The sequence below is a fragment of the Lutjanus erythropterus genome, chromosome 21, assembly GCF_056507025.1.
Source record: "Lutjanus erythropterus isolate fLutEry1 chromosome 21, fLutEry1.hap2, whole genome shotgun sequence".
Lineage (NCBI taxonomy): Eukaryota > Metazoa > Chordata > Actinopteri > Lutjaniformes > Lutjanidae > Lutjanus > Lutjanus erythropterus.
The window spans coordinates 27,209,433-27,232,575 of NC_139337.1; the positions used below are offsets into that span (position 1 = coordinate 27,209,433).

At 40.7% G+C, this 23,143-nt stretch overlaps 1 protein-coding gene across 2 annotated transcripts in view; it reads left to right on the forward strand.

Annotated features, from left to right (window-relative positions):
• Nucleotides 1-23,143, forward strand: part of dpp6a (dipeptidyl-peptidase 6a) — a 303,760-nt gene that overhangs the window by 218,664 nt on the left and 61,953 nt on the right. For both annotated transcript variants that reach the window (XM_084746867.1, XM_084746868.1), the window contains exon 2: nucleotides 9,315-9,429. In XM_084746867.1, coding sequence (XP_084602993.1) covers nucleotides 9,315-9,429 — 115 coding nt within the window. The remainder of the gene's footprint in view (nucleotides 1-9,314; nucleotides 9,430-23,143) is intronic.

A 23,143-nucleotide genomic window follows, 5' to 3' on the forward strand; every position in this document is an offset into this window, starting at 1 on the left:
GAAAACCTTATTATATTCCAGGGGTTTTATCCAGAACATGAACGGCGGGTTCTATCGAGAGACCTTTTATGTTATGGTACAAATAACCATGACGAACCCTTCAAGGATTTCAACAATCCTTGAAGAACTCTTTCTTCCAAAGATGGTTCTTTGGGAGGAAATGGAGCTGTTAGTCTTACAAAAAAAACCTTGACAAACCCTTTTTTCAAAAAAGGGTTTTTCGGAAGCAAATAGGCCTGGGTAGAACCTTAGCCCTTCAGGCAAAACCCTTTCAGAACACAAATTTCTAAGAGTGCAGACACACACATACACACACACACACACACACACACACACACACACACACACACACACACACACACACACACACAGGCCCTTAGATAACAGATTCTCTGTGTGCTATAGCTTTAACATATTCATTGAGAATCAGAATTAATGATCTATACCATCACTAATGCTGGCGCCCACAGGCATTATGATTTCCTCCTCGGGGTGAATGTATGTAGCCTACACACACACACACACACACACACACACACACAACGTTTTAGTTTGAGCTATTAAAGCAGCAATGGAAGCCTTCATTTCTAGTTTAGCGTCCCATAAAGCGAGCACAAATGGAGCAGTTACTCACACCATACAGTCTTTCTCATGGCTCGTTCCAAGTCAAAACCGTTACTTTTTCTTTCTTTTTTCTCCTTCAATCTCTACTGTATTTCATTGTTTTTTGCAGTAACGTTGATTGAATTAGATCCTACTGAAAAGTTACCTTTTATTTGTGGCACAAATGTATCTTAAGTTCTTTACTGAGTAACAAAACAGTTTTAAAAAGGTTGGAGTGTAAAAATACACAATCAGGAGATCGGGATTAATGCTCTGTTGTGTTGATGAAACTTTAACCAGTTCTCAGCTGAGTTGCTGTGATTGTCGCCAAAAATAAATCAATAGATGATCGGCAGTCAAAAAAGGTGATCAAGGCATCCTTACTCCGTTTGGTGTTTTCTTTCATGTGCATTCGACATGAGGTAGTCGACTCGTCCTCCAGCAGTAGTAGTCAGGCAGAGAGCATTTATGTGTTTTCGGGGAGTGGCTGAATGAAGGTATGGGATTTGTTTGGGTTGGATACTACTATTTCTATCTTAGTCTTGCTGCTTTCTACAAGTTTACCATCCCCAGCTTTAATGAACAGCTGTGAGTGGTGCTGCAAATGCTTTTCAGACTTTGTTTGGCCCTGGGTTTCGCCTTTCAGGCTGCCCAACCATATTGGTGGAGGTTGTTGGGGCTGTGTGCAGCACACTGGCCTGAAATATTACTTCAACTGTATCTTTTTGTTTTTTTTCCAGGTAAATATAAACATTATTTAATCTATATTTCTACTTATACAGTCTATATTCTTAGAAAAAGGCAGCAGTCGAAGCCAATGCCATAATGGTAAAGAATTCTTTTGTGTTATTTTCCCTATTAAGGAGGGACCTATGCCCTTGCTAGATGTGGGTGGCTGCATTTTCAATGAGCAGAAGCTACTGAATGGATTTTGTGGTGCACTAACAGCCTGCAGGACAGGTGTTTCCAAATCTCACAGGGATAGAAATCATCACATTTTTTTGAATAAACTTGAGATAATGAAAGGCCACTGTTGTGATGGTGTTGCTCCAAGAAAATAAAAAACTGTAAATCTTCGGCTCTTTAGCCGATAAGTGGTCCTCGGGGATTGGGACTCCAAATGTACACAAACCGTTGCTTCTGGCACCCAGCACTTCTTGCCTTTTCTATGGTCTGAGAGAAAACAAACAAATGCATCAATGATTTTCTTTTGAAATGTGAAAAAGTGAACTGTAAAGTGCTCATCCGTTCACAGAGATGAAATACCTCTGTGGACTGAAAAGGTGACCTTTGCAGCTGTTGACTTTGAGAGACGCAGTGTCATGTTTTACACTCTCAGAGCAGAATCAACAGTGATGATTCCCGTGCATGCTCTGCAGATTTGAACATGACAGCTACTGCGGACGAGAAAACACCGTGAATCTTGTTTTTATTCAGGTTTGGACCTAGAATCCAGACTTTTTTTTTCCTATTTCTCTGTCATGTTTTGGTCACGCTTCAAGCTTTCCTGTCAGTGAATCTTCCTGCAGCTTCCCAACATGTTATTTATTTACTGTTTCTGTGAGCTCTGATGTGTGTCTCCTCACTGCTTGTTTTATACCTCATCTCTCCTCTGCCGTAGTCGCCTGTAATCGCCCTGTCATTACTTCAGCGCATAAGGTCTAGCTAATTAGTCCAATCATTATTATAATTACAGATTAGAGAGGCATGATGAGGAAGGTTAGGCAAGGTTTTCAGCCCGTGTGTGCACCTTTACCCGCACTGAATAAGTGTGAACACGCTTAGAAATAAGGGTACTAACTAGAACCATGAAGAGGTATTTGGCTTGTCCCAGTAGTTCCTGGGAGAACCTTTTATCAAGGTTTGACTTGAAACCCATTCAGAGAGTTTTACCTAGAACCTCCTATGAGAGGTGCTACAGAGAACCCGTCCATTGTGTAATTTTTCCACCCTATTCAGAACCGTTCCAGCAAGTGCCAACAAGCCACCAAGAACTCACGCAAGGTGTTCTGCTGAGAACCTTTTTATATTCCAAAGGTTTTATCTAGAAAACACTCGAGGGATTCTACTGAGAACCTTAATATAATCCAAGAGTTTTATCTAGAACCCTTCAAATGGATTCTACTGAGAACCCTTTTGTATTCAGTAAATTTTACCTAGCAAGTATTGCGGAGGTTCTACTGCGAACCCTTTTTAAGGGTTTCATCGAGGGGGTTCTTCTGAGAAGCCTTTTACATTCCAAGGATTTTATCTCAAACACACTCAGGGGGTTCTACTGCGAACCCTTTTATATTGCAAGGGTTTGATCTAGAACCCACCAAGCAGGTTCTATCGAGAACTGTTTTTATATTACGAGGCTTTCATCTAAAACCTACCCAGGGGGGGTTCTTACTGGGAACTCATTAATATTCCAAAGGTTTTATCTCAAACCCACCAAGGGGGTTCTACCAAGAATCCTTTTATATTATGGTACAAATAATTCTTTAAAACACCGCTTTAAAACAGGGTTATATACATCCAGAGCCTCGTGGAACCCTTATATCAAAAGTACCATTATTCCCTCCAAGCCCGGGAACAGGAACACAGTGACGTAATCTCTCAGTAGTTCTCTCAGTGAGTTTTCTGTCCTTGCTCTTTATGGCTGACTTGTTTGGGATCCAATTATTAGTACGCCTCAACCCTGGCAAGGTATGGATCCTCGCAAGAGCACTGCTCATTCGCCCTGTGAGAGTCAAGCTCCAGAGGATTTTTTTTTTAATTTTATTCTTTGGATAGTCTCCAATGTCAATATGTTCCCACTGAGATGCTGATCTATATGGAAATGCTGTTTGACATTGACTCTTTAGTCATTGTAACAGTGCAATAGATCTTCGGGCACGCTGCATGTTACTGTTGCAGGGTGTGGAGAGAAAATAAGAGAAGCAATTTCAGCTGCTGCAGACTCGCAGCATCTGTACTGTGTGTGTGTGTGTGTGTGTGTGTGTGTGTGTGTGTGTGTGTGTGTGTGTGTGTGTGTGTGTGTGTGTTTTGCTTGCTCTACAGTAGAGCTGAGCATTTACTGTCATTGGACAGACCACTAAACTTTTATCTTACCCCTGCTAGACGGTGGTACAGACTCAGTGGCAGGATTATTTTGAGAGGATGTTTGATCCTTGGGGTCGGGCAAATAAATTGGTACTTTGAATTGCACTTCCAAATCTAAGCCTACTACATACAGCACACATATTAACTAAATGCAGTAAATATAAACGAAAGCAAAACATTTGTGAAATTTTCTAAATGTCTGGGTGACCTTGAGCTGAAACCCTTTTCCTGAATGATCATAATGAGTAAAAAAAACCCCAGCAATTTCAGCATTTAAAATGATTTAATAAACACAGCAGTGCATCTGCACTAGAGATGCACCATATTGAATTTCTGCCAATATCCGTTACGCCGTTATTTTCATTATCAACTCATTTTGGTCGATTTCCGATACAGATATATGCACATATTTTCATTATCAAGTCTCTTCTGGAATTAACATATTATTCTGCCTACAGTTCACTTGCAGATGTAGACATAATTACAGATCTTTTCAAAATAAAATACATTCCCTTTCAAAATAAAATGCAGTGCTTTTCAAAATAAAATGCAATGCTTTTTTTCTCTTTGTTATTAACTACTTTGCTGTAATGATTTGGAGGATTGCTCTTAAGAAGGACAATTAAACTTGTAGTGTTGAAGGAATGCCAGTATTGAAGCTTAACTGGCCCTTGTATTGTGTGTTGTGTGTTGTAGTCTAAAACAAGAAGGGCCTCGCCTCTGTGCAGTATTCTGTTATTATAACTGCCCTAACTATACCACGAACTGCTACTAATAATAATAGATTATGTTGTTTTATTATTATTCAGCACCTGGAGGTCAGGGGAGGGTTAGGGGGGGACAGACGTCATCCAAGGTGGGCCTGGCACCTGAATGCCCGTCCGTAGCGGCGGGTCTGCAGAGGGAAATCTGAGAGCACAAACTATCTGTTATCTGTCTACCGAAGAAAACATTTTTGCTCCCACCACAGTAAGAAAGGTCGGCTGAATTTAAACATAACATTTTCACCTGGAGATGAGATGTTGGTGTGAGATTCTGATGCATCACTGAGCAGCTGCCTCGATTCTTGTATAGATAATGGAACAAAATTGCATGCACATTTAGTTTGAACAAATCGCTTTTGCTACACAGCATGCGTCATGCTGAAGCCCAGCCAGCAAGAGAACTGATTTAGTGTAGGTTTCCCTACAGTCACACATAGTACACATACATACACACACACACACACACACACACACACACACACACACACACGGATAAATACGGATTGTTTAATTTAAGATGCTGTGATGGAATCATGCCCAGCTTTAGATTGCGTTGTTGTCTACAATGCAGAGCCTTTTGCACAGAACCCAATAAACAGTCATTGCTCAGCATTTCATGAGGATTTCTGTCGTCTGCATTGTTGTGCATTACGCACAGTCGAGCTCACTTTACATCCCATTATTGCATGTAAGTAGCTGCTCTCCATAGAGCAGTTTTCCTAACATTTTCCATACTGTAAATCCCCCTCGCGCTGTATCGACCACAACAATCAGCAGTGGCCTTCCCACCACTCTCACTTAAAGACCTCCAGCAGGATTTTCACTTCTGCAGGACAAAAGATAAAGATTGTTCCGGAGGGAACGGCTCAGCGCAGAATTAGAGAAAATGAATCACATTGTAGACCGTAAGCTCATCACCCACAGCGTTGTGTTTTATCAGTTCATCTCTGAAATTATCCCAGCTCAAGAGAGTGGGCATATTTGTTGTTTATGCTTATAGAGCAATAATCTTCTGCGATCATTGTTGTCACATTGGAGACTGGACACATAAGGAGATTGACTTGTTAGTTTTAATGAGCAAGAGCTTGGTGGTCAACCTTTGTTTTTCCCCCCAAGTGTTAATGGTTTTGGTTGATGTTTCAAGTCCTCACAACTAAACGAATAAGCTGTGGTGTTTGGGTGTCCAGGGTTCTGGTTGTAGACATCTTGTTAATTTTCTGCACAGAGAATATTAGATGACTGAGAGTCGGAGCAGTTACAAAGTTTAGAAAAAATCTTGTTCTTTGACTCAACTCTTTGAAGCCTAACCATAGAAAGACAGACAAATTCTAGATATAGTAAGGCCCAGAAATGTCCTCAAACTGTTTTGACCTTCCTCATTTTGTCCTTTTTACCATTATAACCTTCAAAACGGGCCTGTTAACAATGGATTGAATGCATTTATGTTGGGGAAAAGGTGTGCTCTTAATGACCAGCCCACAAAAGCTCAGTGCCATGACATTGTTTCAAAAGCCTATCATTACAAAATCAACCCAGCAGTCTGAAAAATGCTCCACTGGACCAAAAGACCATTTGTCTGCCAGCCCATTATCCCTAAAACAAATTACCATTGCTTCAAACTTATGTATGCAACTTAACTGACAGAACTGATATGCTTATTGTAATGCAGACATTTTTTCCTAAATGTTTTCACCTACCCAAACCTACCCAAACTGCAAGCGTTCACCTACGTCAACCATGTGTTTATTGTTGTTACCATGATGACAAAAGTCACCTGACTATGACAGCAAAGGCCACCTGACTATTGTTAACATGCTGATGAAGGTCACATCGAAATACAAAGATACTAAGGGCAAAAAAACCTCCAGAGAGAAACTGAATTTTGGGAATAATGGGTATTGAGAGCAGCAGTGCGCTTTTGTTTTTGGATATCGGGCTGACAGTTTTTGGACTATTAGGGTTTGGAAACAGACAGGTTTCCTCTCTACGGAGCTTTTTAGCCTCTTTTCAGGTAATAATTGGAGAAAAAAAAACACAAACTCACCTCTAGAAATTCATTATTTATAATCAGAGAATAGACAATAAGAAATTTTGCAGCACAGAAAAGAAACAATAAGCCATAGAAATGTCTCCAGACTGTTTTGTCCCGCCTCATTTAATCAGAACTGCAATTCTCAAACCAACCAAACCTCCAGTCGTGATATGTTTCATGGCAGTTTCTGTCCACAGTTTTACAGAGAGGCTCTTCGTCAGGCATGCCTTGCATGTATGCATTTTCTCCCACCTTAGTTTGCTTTTCATCCCAGCTGGTTAAAGAAAACCCATGATGTGATTGGCTGGGAAGCCTTGGGTGGTAACAAGTGACAACAAGTGTTGCAAACATGGCATAGGTAGTTTAGTTCCGGCCTTACCCAAAATTACCAGGATTCAGAGGGTTAAACACCAATATATGCATAAAGACGGAAGTAAAGAAGTCATCTGTAACAACTAAAAAGCATTTTTTTATTAAGAATTATCCAGTCATAGAGTTTAAAATTCTGTGATGTTCCCTGCTAATGGCATTTAGCAGTAATAAATCAGTTCACAGTCAGGTTGGGTCAGTTTTCGATTAATTCAGGAAATATGGAAAGGTTTTTTTTTTTTTTTTTTGTTCCTAGTTAAAACATTCTAAATTTGCAACGGCTCTGATTTCCATCTCTAATTGGCTATTTGTCAGGAGCAGCAGAGGCTCATGGGTATTGTAATATTTAGAGCCATTCGGCATACCAAACTGAAAAAAGATGCAGCCTGTCTGAAAAAAAGTAGAATTAATTGAAATTGATGGCTATAACACGCTACAACATAAATGGTGCTGTATCATTACATTATCCTGAAATATTCTGTTTCTTGGTGGAAATATCCTTTTAAAAACTTTCAAATGATAAATTACAGTTGTTAAATGACTTCTGGATCACCTATACCATGATTACGCTCTCCAGGCTGTGTCATACGCTTATTGAATCCCTCTTATGGAGAGCAAATTAGTCATCTGCTCTGCTTAGCTCACAAACATGAATAGGCATATTCTGCATTTTGTTGTCTCGGCCCAGGGTGTCATGCCTCGTGGCTGTCACAGCTCTGCAATATGGTCATGCAGCTTACTAACTGGTTCCTGGTTTAATGAATGTGGGTAATGGCCAGTCTGGTAAATAGCCCCAATTGCTCTTATCTGCAGGCTAATGATGTCTTGGGCTCCTTTCAATTAAGGTGGGAATGAGGTCACTAAAGGGTTTGCTTCATAGCTCAGCCATTCAGCGTCATTAAAGCCTTAGCGTGTATTCATTAACGCCCCAGCCACAGGTCCCTGAAGCACATGCTCTGCCTTGCTCTTTTTATCCTCTATAAACTAATTAAGAACTTATTAATTCTCCGCTAACAGTTTGGGCTCTGGATCCTTTCTGTGCGTGTCCCTCTTGGTTGTGGTTTTGGCGCTGGTTTATCTGTGTGCCGGCCAGACCAATCAGGGCTCAGGTGGAAAACTTTCAGCGATGATTTGTCTCAGAAAGTCACACATTGAGCCGTGAATTTTTTCTCTGGGTGCATTTATTCGCCAAATTGACTCCATTACAAGATCTAATAGAGGTTTACATGTATGTATCCCATGTTTTAGCATCTCTGCATTGGTCGTCTGTATGTTTTAGAGTCAATCTGATTTTAATGATTAATTTGAATTGTACAGTAATCAATAGATTTTTATAGGGCCTATTAACAATGGATGGAATTTATTAATGTTAGGGAAAAGCAGTGCCTCATAATAACCAACCCACAAAATCTTCACTCATGCCATTGTTCAGATGGCAAATCATTTCAAAACCTCAGTAATATGAAAAATGTCCCATTGGCCATAAAGCTCATTTGTCTGACAGCCCATTATCCCCAAAACAAATGGGCATTGCTCCAAAGGTCCATTGTTCCAAACTTACATACATTGCCTAACAGACATACTTATTTAAAACCAAACCATGATCTTTTCCTAAACTTGACCAAGCTGAGTAAATTTAGCTCCAAATGGAAAATTTAGAGCCCATCTAGAGTCCTCCACAGCTGCTGACTTGAAGTGTTACTGTAATATATTGTGAAGATTTTGTGCTCATTTAATTTTTCGCTGAATCTATCCACCTACTACACATCACCGTGTGTCAAATGCATTTCCCCTCAACATTATTAGATTTGGGCATGACTATTCTTGTTATTTTATATCCCTCTGTGATATATTCGTGTTACATCCATTCTTGAAATTTTCGTTTTGCTTTATATCAATATGAAATTGCAATAAGTTCATTTGTTTCTGGATTTGTCGGTCAAACGAGAAAAAAAAAATCACTTCAAGGTTGCTCATAACTCAGACTCGTTTTCCAAACCCCAAACCTTCTCTCTGCTGTTGCCAAGCTGTTGTCAAGCATGCAATTCACCAACGTGTCGTGGGCTCCATTTTTATCTGTCACATTCGTTTGCGGGTGATAGCCGCTGATGCTCGGCTCATTAAGAATCCCCCCCCCCACCTTTTTCCTCCTCCTGCTACTGCTGCTGCCGCTGGTTTGTCTCCTTGAGAACTGAGAGGCTGCGACTCTGACTCACGTTCGTCCTTGACTGACACCCTCATCATTCCTTTTCATGAGTTTGCCATTTTCTTCTACCTGCAATTCTTTTTTCTTTTCTTCATTTTTAGTCTCTTTAGATATATCTCCCTTTGTTCTCTCTTCTCACATATTGTTCCCGTCAAATTTTCTTTCATTTTGTCCTTATAATCTGATTCGCTCCCTTCATAGTCCTCTTGCTGTTTCTGACCATGTCTTTTCCTCTCCTCTCTGTCTCTCTCTGCAGGAGCTGGTGGGCAGTAACCCTCCGCAGAGGAACTGGAAGGGAATAGCGATCGCCCTTCTTGTCATTCTGGTCATCTGCTCGCTGATCGTCACCTCCGTCATCCTGTTGACACCAGGTACACGGCGCAGGACGAGGAGGGGGGGGGTCACAACACCATCCATTGCTCTGTTTACACGGCTATTATTATGCACAGACATGCCCATTAGGTTTTGCAATCAATCTCACCATGAACAGTGCAAAGAATACTTTGTGTTTGTCAGTCTCTCTGTCCTTGTGTGTGGTCCGCACTCTTGTGCAATATTAGCAGTGACACCCACTGTAATGTCACAGTTAACTTCTACATTGGCACTCTTTGTTGCTGAAATGGCCACATTTAGTGAAGGTCACTGAACCTCATTGAAGTCAGCTTGCGCAACATCGCTTTCTTCATAAACGCAGTCCCCATCTGTCTCCTTCACTTAGCACGTCTTCTCCCTGCACACACATTTTGGACTTGTGCCTTTTCCTTAGTTATTTTAAGACATGTGAGTTTGATATCACAGTGACCTTCAAGTTTTCTGTTTGTAGATTTACATGAAATTTTAATCAATAGGCCATCTGTTTATATTCAGGCTCATAAAGCTCCTTGATATGGTTTTATGTGCTGCCAAAGACAAATCAGTCAATACAACTGCCACTGTGTGTGCACTATAATGCAGTTACAAAGACAGTAATCACTGCACCCTTGTTTATGATTTTCTGTCACAAACAATTGTAGGTAATGTGTTCTAAGATGATGGGGTGTGGTGGCAAAGCAGGGTCAGCAATTATGAAAGAAATTCAATGTTTTCCAACATAATCCCTGGGGCTCTAGACAGGTATCGGGGCAAAAATATCACCAGCGCAGTGGCAGGTGTCAAAGCAGCGAGGCCTAAAACGCCTCGTCACCTCCTGGCCGTGACCTGTTCCTGTCCCGGGGCGTTTGTTATGGACTCAGATGAACCGGAGCTGTTTAATGTGCCACTTCCAAACAAGGCGGGCCAGCGGGAGTCAGGCAGAAAGTGGAGGCCGGGCAGGTGGTGTCTCCAGCTTGTACCTCACCCTAATCCGTCCCCTCCCCGCGTCGACTCTGTGTGCTCAAGCAGAACCACTGTTCCGCTCCAAGTCCCGACACAAGCCGGGCTCTTGCTGCAACTGTGAGGCCTCCAGCAGACTGCCAGCAGACTGCCCGTCGGAGGGGCTGTTTGTTTGGTACTTTGGAGGCTTGTGGGATATTAAAATATGCTCCAGCCTCATCACATGCAGTTTTGAAAGTTGGTGTGGTTTAATTAGGTATCTTGACCAACTGCGATGAGCTTGAGGATAATGCAGCTCTATAAATCTTTCCTCAAGGACAGAGGTTTGTTAGTGCAAAGACAGTTTATTTTACTCCTTCTTAGGGGTTATCATATTTGGGATGGAACTGTTAATTGAATCCCTGGATTCTACCAAATCTTATATATTTTTTGGACTTACTGAGTTAAAGGAAAAGGTTGCCCTTAAATACATATATATCTTTAATCCAGGGCTTTTGGCACACAAAATAATTAACAAAAGTCCAACAAAAACCATTTCATTGCAAGCTCAGCCAGGACTCAACTGTCGGTCTGGGACCATTTTCCTGATTCAGGCGTTGCAGCTTTAGCGATCTCCCAGCTTTGTAGCATCAGTTTTTTTTTTCTTTCAACATGACTATGCCCCAGCCCGCAGCTTATTATGACCCGCGTTTACATTTATTGTTAGGTTGCAAACTTTAGTGATGGCAGCAGTCTAAAGAGTAAGACAGTCCATTTATGGAGGAGATGTGAGTGGGTGGATGGCTTAAACAAATAGAAGACATTTTCCCAGTAAATAAATTAAATTTGACTTACATATGCCATGTGACTTAACACAACAGGATTATTTTTAGCCAAACCGTGATCTTTTCTGAAACATAATTGTGTAGTTTTGGTGCCTAAACCTAACCAAATTGCAACCGTTTCACATTATGGTCATAAATCTCATTCTGACTGACAGTCAAACTGTCCAGGTAGCGTCAGATAACAGGACCACTGGCTGCCTGTCTAACTCAGCTAACTGGGTAATGGCAGCTACAGTTTGCAAGAGGTAAATTAGAGTAATCAAATAGTCAAGAGGTAACTTAGAGTAATCAATGAGGCCCGGACTCCAGAAACGCTCCGCTCTGATTGGGTGTTTCACAACGTTAATGTCATATAACTTACGTGTGAGGACATGTTGCCATGCCTCATGCACAAATTCAGGTCCATAAGAAATGGTTTTCCCAGTTTGGTGTGGAAGAACCTGACTGCCCTGCACAAAACCCTGACCTCAACCCCATCCAGCAACTTTGAGATGAACCGGAAAGCTGACAGTGAGCCAAACCTTTTTGCCCAACACTGGGGCTCACTAATGCTCTTATGGTTAAAAGGGAACAAATCTCTGCAGCCAGGTTCCAAAACTGTGGAATTTCGTAACGTATTAATGCCTGTGGTTTTAGAATTAGATAATCAAAAATCACATAGGCGTCTAAGTTTTGGGCATCTTCCCTTTTTCAACTGCAGCATCTTTTGCACAACCCACATCTCAGCTGTGAACTGTACAGATTTAATAATTGAAATCAGATATTGGATTGTACTGTAAGAGTTCTTGACAACTGAATAAATGTCCCTAAATGTCCCCACACTACTGACGATGATCTCTAAAGAGGATGTATCCCATTCTATTCTGTGGCAGTGTGGAGTATTCAGGCTCCTGTCTATAGAGAAATAGTCATCTCTGTGTCTTAGGTTGTTTTCCTCCCTGTATGATTGTGAGGAAAATAGTGAATATGGCAAGGATGCCTTGAATTTCAGGAACTGATATCACAGTTCTGCCTTATCAAAAACTCTACTGTAGCTGCTGTAAATAAGTCGGAGTGACTTCACACAGCAAAAACATCTTATCAAGGCTATCATGTCTATGATTTAGTCCTATAGCCTTCTTTTTTAAAGGGGATCTATTATATTTTCACTTATTTTCTGTCATATGTTACAATGTCAGATGTTCACATTAAGTGTGGCTAAAGTTTAAAATAATGACGCTGGAGTATGTAAAAGTAATCCCTGAGAGCTGAGGAGTCAAGCCTTAGAATTAAAATAGCTAAATCCCTGTGAAACAAAAGCTAACAGCTGATAGCTTGTTTTCGTTCGTACTGTTAGCGATCCGGTCCAAACTTGCCATTTTCAGCGTGTAGATTGCTAGCTCGGAGGTTGATGTCATTTCCTGTAGCAGTGGGGGATTTTGAAAACACAAATATTGGACAATGCGTATGTTGACTGAAGCAGTCACCTATTGGCAGGCGTATATGCACGGTCTACATGCAGCATGTCAGACTAAACTGTGCAAAAGGCAGCTACAGTTAGCAGGAGTTAATGGACAGTAATAAGTCTGCAGAAATGTGCTTTAGCAGCGTCTGTCATTGTTGCTCGCAAGCACTGGGTCCTGCCCCTTAGTAGGCTTCTGGAAGCTGTCCAGTTAGAAGAAAGTGGGCCTTTAGGGTGGGGGGCCTTAAAGAACCAGGAGCTAAAACAGCATGCAATGCAAAGCTACTCTAGTGGACTCCCACAATAAAAATATAGAGCTGGAAATGAACATAATAGGTTCTCTTTAAGTGAAAGAACTCATGCTATTTTATAAGGAAATTGTTTTAGACTTTGATACTAGAAAAAGTTAAAGCAGGTACCTTTTTCAGCCTTATATAAGAAATCAGAGAAAGTTGAATTTTTCCTCTGCTTTTAAGAAAATAAGACATTAAGGGCTTAAATACAGACAAAAACAACTCAATAGGATTGGATTTTTTTTTTTTTTTTGACATTTTGTAACACTGTTTTAGTGCTTTAGGGAGGATTTTCCTATTAAAATGCTAAATCCACCAATCATTCAGAACAACTTATTTTGTTGTAATTACCCATCAAGGAGAATCATTTCGGGGAGCAAAGGCACCGCACTCTGAGCAGCAAACTGTGGCAGTGCAGCTCGTGTGAGGAGTTATGAGATAGCATGTTGTTTCCACTCAGTTAGGAGGTTTTGTTGATGGATGCTCCCCTGCCAGACAAGCCAGCCAGTCTCTAACTGCTCCTGACAACCACTTTGTTCTCACACACATGCACACACACACACACACACACACACACACACACACACACACACACACACACACACACACACACACACACACACACAGGGTTTCGTTCTCCTTCTCCTCTTCTCCTGCTTCTCCTTCTCTGAAAACCTGCCTGCGTTGTAACTGATAGCTCCTTGTTTCTGAGAGGTTACTCCGTTCTCTACATCAATACAACTGGGTCAGATGTTCACAATTGGCATCTGGATATTAGTCAGATTGAGGGATGTCAGGCTGACTGACAGAGTGACAGCTAGGGGATGAACACATCTTACATTCATTTGGTGCAGCTGAATGCAAGCAGTCATCGAGATTATTGCATGAAGCCGATGATGATCTAGATCATTCTGATGAATAAAGCTGCAACAATTAAGTCGATCAAAAGAAAATTAGCTGCCAGCTATTTTGATAGACCATTTGTCGTTGCAGCCATTTTTCTAGAAAAGATGTCAAACATTTGCTGGTTTCAGCTCCTTAAATTGAAAGATTTGCTGGTTTTATTTATCATTCATGACAATAAATTGATGATAGCAAAAGAGTCTTTGGATTTTGGACTGTTGGTTGGATGAAACATGCAAATTGAAGTCATCACGTTGGGGAAATTGGCCCTTGTCTAATCACCGCCCTCCTAATTTAGTGTTGCTATAGCTTTGGGAGTAATTGTTGAAACACGAGGTCTTTGATTCCACAGAGAAGCTGACGACATCAGATTTTGTCGACTAAAATGACGACTCTCACTGCCAGATTCTATTAGTGTAGCTAGCTAATGTAAGTTAATGCTAATGCTAGCCCATCTCCACTGACTTTTCAATGTTTATATTTGACACATTTTAAAACAAGAACCCCGTGAAGTCATATTAAATGTCTGTGTACATGATATAACATTTGTGCTAAAAGACTGAGGATAAAGCTAGCTTACGTCTCAGCAAACATTGGTCAAACGGTGACATGCGACACATATAGGTATACAATAGGCAATAGAACTATACTCAATATCAGAAAAAGAAGCACGGGGATGAGATTAGTGCAGCGGACCTTGAGACGGTCACCCAGCCTACCGTGATCGCTTCAGGAAGAGAGCCAAGCTAGCCCAGTTTAGTAAGACAGTGAGCCAGACAGGCTCAGTTAAATTCTGCACCAGCCCATATCCTCCTCCTCAAGCCCCCCACATGACAAATCCCAGTTTAACCCCTGGGAATAAGCCAAGAGTTCAGCAAAATGCAGTGGTGTCTAACACAAGTTTGGCCAGAGGTAACGTTACTGCAGCTAGGAGGCTCACATTAGCCAGACATGCTAATGTTCAGTTAGTGAGCAGATAAAGACAAAATTTAATCCATTCCCCACATGTTTGCTCTTGTGTTTTAGATTAATTATTAATGAAAATAATGTTAGTTGCCGCCCCACTCATGTCCACTTGAAGAATTTGGCAACTTCAGTGGCTTTCAGCAACGTGCCGTATAGCCTTGTTTTGATCATATTTGAGATATGACATAAAATATACTGATTTCAGAAATAAAAGGTTCTCCAATGTACGGTTTACCACTTAGAAGTCAAAACATATTTGTGATGTTAACGGTTCAAGTATGATTTCTGTTAACTTTATTTCTGAACTCAAAGGTCTAAAATCTGTTTTAAAGTCTTCTCCACACCACCAGGAAGACAGTTCTGCAGGGGAATGAAGCCTTCCTTGTTTATTATTTTGCTGTGCTTAATAAATAGTAGAATTAAACATATTGGTCCAAAAATGCTGGAATCTGATCAAAAAAACAAAAACCCACAGTGTGTGAGTGTGTAAACTCCCTGCAGGTTGCTAAACCGCTCATATTCACAAAAAGATCAATGGTAGCTATACAGCCCTGCCAACTGAGTTACCTCTCCAGTTGGAGGATGACCTCACGTTGTTTTTTTTTTTTTGGCAGAACTGCTTCATCAACCGTTCTATGGATTTGGCATCTTTTACCATACGCTAGCAGTGTTGTACAAATTCCTACTTCACAAGAACTAGATCAAAGTTCAGTTCACACAGATTAAATGAACTAGTTCATGTTCATCTCTTCTCTTTCTTTTTTTTAAATGAGCTGCTTTGAGGTTTCTTTTTCAGTAGAACCTCCTCCTGCCCGTCCATCCCAAAGCATGCAGGAAGCAGTAAAACACAGTGCGTGAGCATCTAAACCTCGCAGGAGTTAATGACGCTAACATTCATTAGTTGCAAATGGACACGCTCAGTTCACCAGAAACATGAGGATGCTTAATGAACACACTCACAGCACATTTATGCATAACACCGGTCACCCCAGCAGAGGACGTATCAGAAAGATACAACATAAAACAAAACTGTACTTTAAAGAAAGATAAGACACACAATACAACAAAAAGCTACACAGAATAGCACATCACAAGTGTATGCTTGTCAAATAAAAGCAGTTTATCAACACCAGAGATCAAGCAGACTTTTTAAGTTGGTTTTTAAAGTGCTGATAGAGCTGCAGCTTTTATAGTGCGAGCTGATTGCCCAAACGCAGTGCAACGAAATGGTATGTTACCGTTTTGTACAGCGGGTAATTTACTGAGCGAATACACACAAAGTCATAGTGGAGGAGTGGCCAAACCATTTAAAATTTTATGAAGCAGGCACAAATTTGAAAATAATCTAAAACTCTCAAAGTAAGAGGTCGTATGAGAGTTTTACTAGAATGCTCCTACTATGTAATGCAATAAGACGTATAGGAAAGAATCAAAGCATGCATAAACATCTGCTTGACTAAAATTTAGGACAAACCGGTGGACATATCAGACAGTCATCAGAGACATGGATGAGAAGGTGACACAGGTTTCACCACACCAGGATAATGTTGCAATAAACTGGTTTTTGGCCTCTAGGGGGCAGCAGAAACAAGCTGTAAACATATTTCTGACATATACATACAGTTATTTGGCCAAAATGTCATGGCAGTGCCCGCTTTTTGGAGATAGACAACTGAAGAGCCCATTGATAGTTCAGATTGAACCCAAGTGTTTGCGATACCTAAATAAATTAAGGTTAATCAGTCAGTCGTCGTGCTCCTTCAGTCTTCCCTTGTCCGAGTTGATCAATAAGCCAACAGAGAGGCCTGAGGCTGAATCAGCAGGTATGATTAGCTCTCTGTAAATAACGAAAGCTGTTAATAGACAACTGCTGATCTGAGTTAGACTGATACTGAGTCAGAGACGACAGTTCATCCCACTCGAGCTAACATTATCTCTCCATCAGGTGTGACTATCAGCAGCATCATTTAGCTTCTCACCACACTGATGGCGAATATTCATGTAAAGTATATTTGCATCAAATTTTGGTGTGAAAGCCGTGGCTATTCGAATAGTTCTTTCTTCTGTTTTATTCAGCATAAATTAGCAAATTGATAGCATTAACACCGCTGCCAAAATAAAGTATTACAGCACCACAGAGGCTCATACATTCTCTTTTAGAGTCCAGGAAGAATTGGGAACCAGAGATAGTGATGGATTTGTATGTTTATTTGCTTTACAACCTACAGAGACCCAGCAGACACAAAGAAACATTAATTTGTCGTGTTTCTGTCCACCTTGTGAATTGTAGTCCAACGTTCACTCTCCTTTTAGCTCTGTTTTTGGTCTCCACCACCTCCTGAGGGACATATCTGGCTCTTTAGTTGCTAATTGCTGCACTGTGGTCACCAGCTGGTCTCTAACTGTGTTTGTTTGGTGCTGAGGTAGTGTACAGTGGGGTTTTTAGAGCTGTTTTTTCTTGTAAGCAGTGGCTAAAAATAATCCTGAGTGGTGACAGTGAGCCAAAACAGTAAAGTTACAGTCTGGAATGCTTATGGCCTCTAGCTTCACACGTCTCTGGCAATCATCGCTGTTCAGTTCTTGTTTTGTTTTCTGTCCTTCTTTCTTTCTTTCTTTCTTTCTTTTTGTTTCATACTCTGTAAAGCAGCCTTGAGTACCTTGAAAGATAATATATAAATCCAAGTTTTTATATCGGATCAAAAAGATCTTAACCTCAAAGGTGGTTTGTTAGGTTTCTCTTTAAGCAGAATGAAATACTTGCACAACCTCCATATGATTAGATACGATTGCCTTTTCTTTTGTTGTCGACACTGAAGACTCACTGTATTTGACTCACAGAGACCCTCACATCATCTTTCAAATTGCCGGTTCAGTGTTCGATCAAACTCCTCCTGCCTCTGCGTTGTATTGAAAGGAGGTCGTGCTACATTAGCATATAAACTGCTCAAGTGAGCTGACCCTGCCGGGGCTGACGGTTCACTTTTGTCAGACTAATTCAAAGTTTCTGCCTATGATCACAGCACTCTGTAGGGGTGAGATAAAGACGTACTTAACTACAGGAAATGGATTTGCCTATTAGAGATTGTGCTAAATATAAAAAGGTAATCCTAAATGTAAACTCTAACTTCGTTTTTCCAGCGACTACCTTCGTGTTCAATCCATAAATCTGGCTATCATGACTGATTATAAAATCAGTATTTATCCTCTTAAAACCCCGCCATCTGATGGGAGGCTGCAACTTATGTGCACTGCTGAATTTCCCTGTAGTCTCTGCACAGTCTGGTGACTCCGATAATCACACTCGAAACTCAAGTGATGCGCCAAGCAGATGCCTTCAAAGGTGTTTTTGTCCCCCATGATGAAATCAGGGAAGGAACTGAGGATCATTCGGCGTCCGTCCATCTGTTAGACACAATATGCCACACGCTGCTCACGCACAGCTGACGCTCACATGTTGAGAATGATGCCAATTGTTGTTCCTGCAGTTTAAAACCACTTTGAACGGAGGGGACTAGGTTTAGAAGCTGGGCGACATATCATCGTGTTTACTTACAGCTGTATTGTTTTAGTGGTTTTTCACTCCTGAAAGTCAGAACCAAGATCTGAACCAGGGTTCATGCTTTTATACATTTGATCTAGTTTGTTTTGGTTTTACATTGTAATAATGACAGTGCACTACCTACTTGAGCTGCGTCTCCCTATACTTGAAATTGATTGGTTTGTAGATGGACATGACATGTATCTGATGTCAGTGTGTTGTCAGTTCAAGTCCTCTCTTTCTCATCCTCTTGGAAAATAATACAAATTTTGGAAGTTCTTTTCAATTGACTCTTCATAAAGTTCATGGACCAAATGTCAATTAAACATTTTGGGCCCTATTTAGTTAAAGTGCATGATGCAAGTGCATTTAGAGCATGTGCAACTCCACTTTGCTATTTAAACGCCGTATAATCTGAGCGAAAGTGAGGTGCAAAGAGTTTGTGTCTCTAAATTAATCATAGGTGTGTTTTGGCCGTAACGTGAATGAGACGAGGAGTGTCCACCACCGTTCCCTTTAAGAGCCAGGTGTGCCTTACTCTTGCGCATTCCTAAAAATTAAATGATGGATTCTGGGGTGAAATAGGATGGAGCGTCTCCCCTGTCTTAACTGTGTGTGTGCGTTTTACACCCAACCTGAGGCACAAATGCACACACAGTTTAAATGCGCACCCAACTTCATCTTATTCCTCCTGTCTGTAATCATCTACCATTGCCATTGTTATTGATAAGTATGTAATTTTTCATGACCCGTGGATTAACAGCAGGGTCTTAAATAGAGTGTGCACACGTTGTCAAACCGCCCATGTGGACACATTATAATGTCTCCTTTAAATAGCGGGAAAATACTGCGCCACTGACTTTAGGTCAAGTTTTTTCAGGTCCAGGGTGCAGTTGCTTTCTGCTCCGTAAAGATAACAGTACGCGGGCGATGCACCTGACCACACAGACCAACATGCTCGTGGGCACACAGAGGGGCGCAAGTACATCTGCTACGTACACAGCGTGGACGCTGGGCGAGAAAATGACAACCACGTCAGTCAGAAAATAGCAGTGACAGCAGCACTGTGCGTCGCTTTGCACCTAGCGGTCTCCTCCTCCTCCTCATGTGCCACCATGGCTCATTTACCTTGTCTTTACTGAAAAGATACTAAAAAGGTCAAAACTCTCTTTGAATAAACATTTCCTCCTCAGAGAGGGTCTCATTCTCTCTTTTAATTATTTGTAAATTTAATAATTTTTGATTTTGGAGTGATAGTCGGGCCAAACAAAAGCAATTTAAAGATACTTCATAGACTAAATTATGATTAATTCAGATAAAAAATGTAATTACAGCCCTACTTTTTATTCAAATATATTTGAGCCTGAAGCTGAAAGTAATAAGCAACATAAGAATCACAGAACTTATTCCTCATGATCTGTTATTAATATTTTAGATAGTCTTGAGACACTGGCTGTCATTGAAGTGTGAAAATTACTGTTTGGTGTTATTTTTCTGAAATATGATCTCAGACTCTTATGATCACATCCAGTCGTAGAGAACTCACAGTGATCCGAAAGGGCTCATATTAAACAGTATTTTTTTCCAGCAGTGTGTAATGTGATGGTGTTAACATGACAAGAGGAGGATGTTTAGTGTCATTTTATGTTGCCAGCCTCTGTGTGAACCTCCCCTTCTCCCATCCATCTGCTCTTTAAAGATGATTTCTCCGGCAGCTGCGACACGTGGATCAAAGCATGTGTCAGATTAAAATTAGGGGACGTGGTCACAGTTTGCCGATGAAACATTTGGAGCTTCTTCTTTGTGGCTCAGTGGTGCTAAAGCGGTTAGAAAACCTCTCCTTTAATAACACTGGTTCGTTTCTCCGTCTGTCTGCTGTCGAAGATTCGAATCACCAATCAGAGACCTCAGTCGACTGAGATTCTTTCAGTGCAGATGTTTTCTTTCTTTTGTCAGTCAGTGTCCATTTCAATAACAGGATGAGACATGTGCTTGTTTTTGCAATTGACAGGCCCTGACTGTTATTATCAGTGTTTCACAACATTATGGAAAGTGAGAGACGTTTTTTAAAATAGCAAGATGCGTTTTGTGCACCCAGAAACAGCTGGACGATCATCGTCGTCATCTTCACTCAGAAAAACAAAATAAAACTCGCTAAAACTGTTTGGGTTCATTTTTCCACTGTTTTCAACAATCACCGACTCTAGTTTGGTTGAGATACACCTGGAGTTCACGGCGTGAACGAGCGTGCAGGACAACAAAGGTGACGCTGGTCAATGGCTGCTGCAGCACCGGGAGAGAGAAACCCCGTGGTTGTGCTGATCTGTAACAACTATTGGAGGACACGCATTTTTACTTTATGATCGGACTGTGTGGAAATTTGATGCTTTTACATCACAGATGACAAAGAAAAGCATTAAAACTTGAGTCTTACTGGTGAAACATACTCATGTAGGCTGACAGGAGTTTAGCGTGGTGCAGAAACTGATGAAAAAGAGCACATTGTCAAATATTAAAATTTATTGAATTTTTTTTGTCCATTAACTATAATCACGTCTTTCTTTTAGCCACATTAGCGGCGTGGCTCTAGGGATGGTTATGTTGCTTGGTCAGTTGCTCCACCACTTTAGTTTGAGCAGAAATCTCAACAACTATTCGATGGGTTGCCATGAAATGTGGCACATGCATCCATGTTCTGTTCACGTTGAATTGTCAGGATGTTGGTGAGATTCTGGCTTTTCTTTCAGGTGAAAATTTTAATTTGTACAGTTGTTTGGCTAACGACCAAATACCTGCAAAACTAATTACATTCCCACAACAACTGGTGACAGAGTGAGCGTCCCACCCTGGTGCTCCAATGTTTGAAAAACGCTCTTGGGTCTTTTTAGTGCCCTCTAGGGTGCCTTTCCAGCAGAGAAAACATGATGCAGTGCACAAATGGCTGCCCTTAAAGTGGATCAATGGATCATCATTACCCACTGATGATCAGCTCAATTGGAAAATAAATAAGAAAAAACAAATTCCTTGGAAACAAGTTGCAAAAAGCACAGTATTTTAATTTCTTAAGAACTCACTTCCATTTTTCTGTCAGAGTTTCTTTATAACAGAGTCTCAGATGCACCGTAATTACACCCAATCTGATGATCTTCTATACTTTCAAAAACAGAAGTAACCTTGGCCAGTTTTAATTAAGTACAGAGGTTCAGTCAAATGGAACAGCCTTTCTGCTTCACTTCACAGTCATTCCACATTTCAGATTATTAAAAAAGATCTTAAACAATTTGTCTTGAAAGAGTACAGTATTATGTAAATGAGGTATGATAATAGTGCCTCTCCTCTATTTTAGATATTTCAATAATAATTACAATAATGAACTTTATTATTCTAGCACCTTTCATACAAGAAATGCAGCCCAAAGTCCTTGACAACAAAGAAATTACATGCACTGAATGCTTCACATACAAATGTTTTATTTTTTCATCCTACCTGCATTTTTAAAATTGTATATTTTATCTCTTTTGTTTTATTTTATTGTGTGCACAAATAGAACTAGAGGAAACCTGATGCAGTGCCATATAGCTGCCATGCGCTTGAAAAACAGGTTCCCTCTAATGGTGAAAATTTTTGGAGCTGTTTTACTGTAGATACATGCACCTTTTTAATTTTTATTTTTCACCCCTCAGAAAACCTGAGTCTGCCACTGCCCATCAGCTGCAGCTGTGCATTGTGAGCGTTGTAAGCATGTTAGCATACTGACGTTAGCATTTTGCTAAAAGCACCACTGAGCATAAGCGCAGCCTCACAGAGCTGCTAGTGTTTGTGATTTGGATTCTTAGTATTATTAATCCCATAGACTGTATAAACTGTGGATGGAGCTTCTGTGTCTGAAAAGTGAAGCTGATGCAGAAATGCTTTTGAGTTCACCTCAGAATCAAAAATGCATATTTTTCCTCTGGCCTGTAGTGCTGTTTATCCATCTGGATTGTTTTGGTGTGAATTGCAGAGTTTTGGAGATGTGGGCAGTAGAGATGTCTGCCTTCTCTCCAGTGTAATGGCACTAAATGGCACTCAACTTGTGGTGCTCAAATCGCCAAAAAAATACTTTTGAAAAATTCAGCACCAGTGTCGCTTTCCGGAAATCATGACCCAGTTACTCAAAATAATCCACGCACCTTGTTGTGAGCCATTTCATGGCTTTCTTTTTCCAGTAGAATGTACTGGAACTACTTTCTCTCTACTAGAAAGAAAGTAGTTCCTACATGAAACTGCTCACAACAAGGTCTGTGAATCACTTTGAGTAACTGGGTCATGATTTCTGGGGCTGCCTCCTGATTGACAAGTTGTTACCACGGCACGACTTTGATACTCAGTCAGATCCAATCAGGACGGAGGTGTAGTAACGGTATCCTCCCCTGCTCCGCCCTCGTGCCCAAACAGGGTGACCTCTGTCTCCAAAAATTTAAGATGGCGACACCAGTTGGTGACGTGGTGGTCTTACACTTGGTTAAATCATATCACAGCTTTGCAGGTTGATCTTCTTTAATCCTTTTAAAGCTTTTTCCCCTCCTAATGTCAGTATATTCAAATCAGCTTCTTTTGCGATACTGTAGGTACCATCACACTGAAGAGTGTTTTGTTTTTATCTGTTTATCAAACCGTCTCTCTGACAGCGTGATGATGTACGTGGTGAGCACAAGTTGTTTTGATATTGCTTCAGTGATTTATGTGCTTGTGAGAAGCTTCAGCATCTAAGAATTTAGGATTTTGCTGCCAAACATCATCCATTTAGATGCAACAATACACTTCACA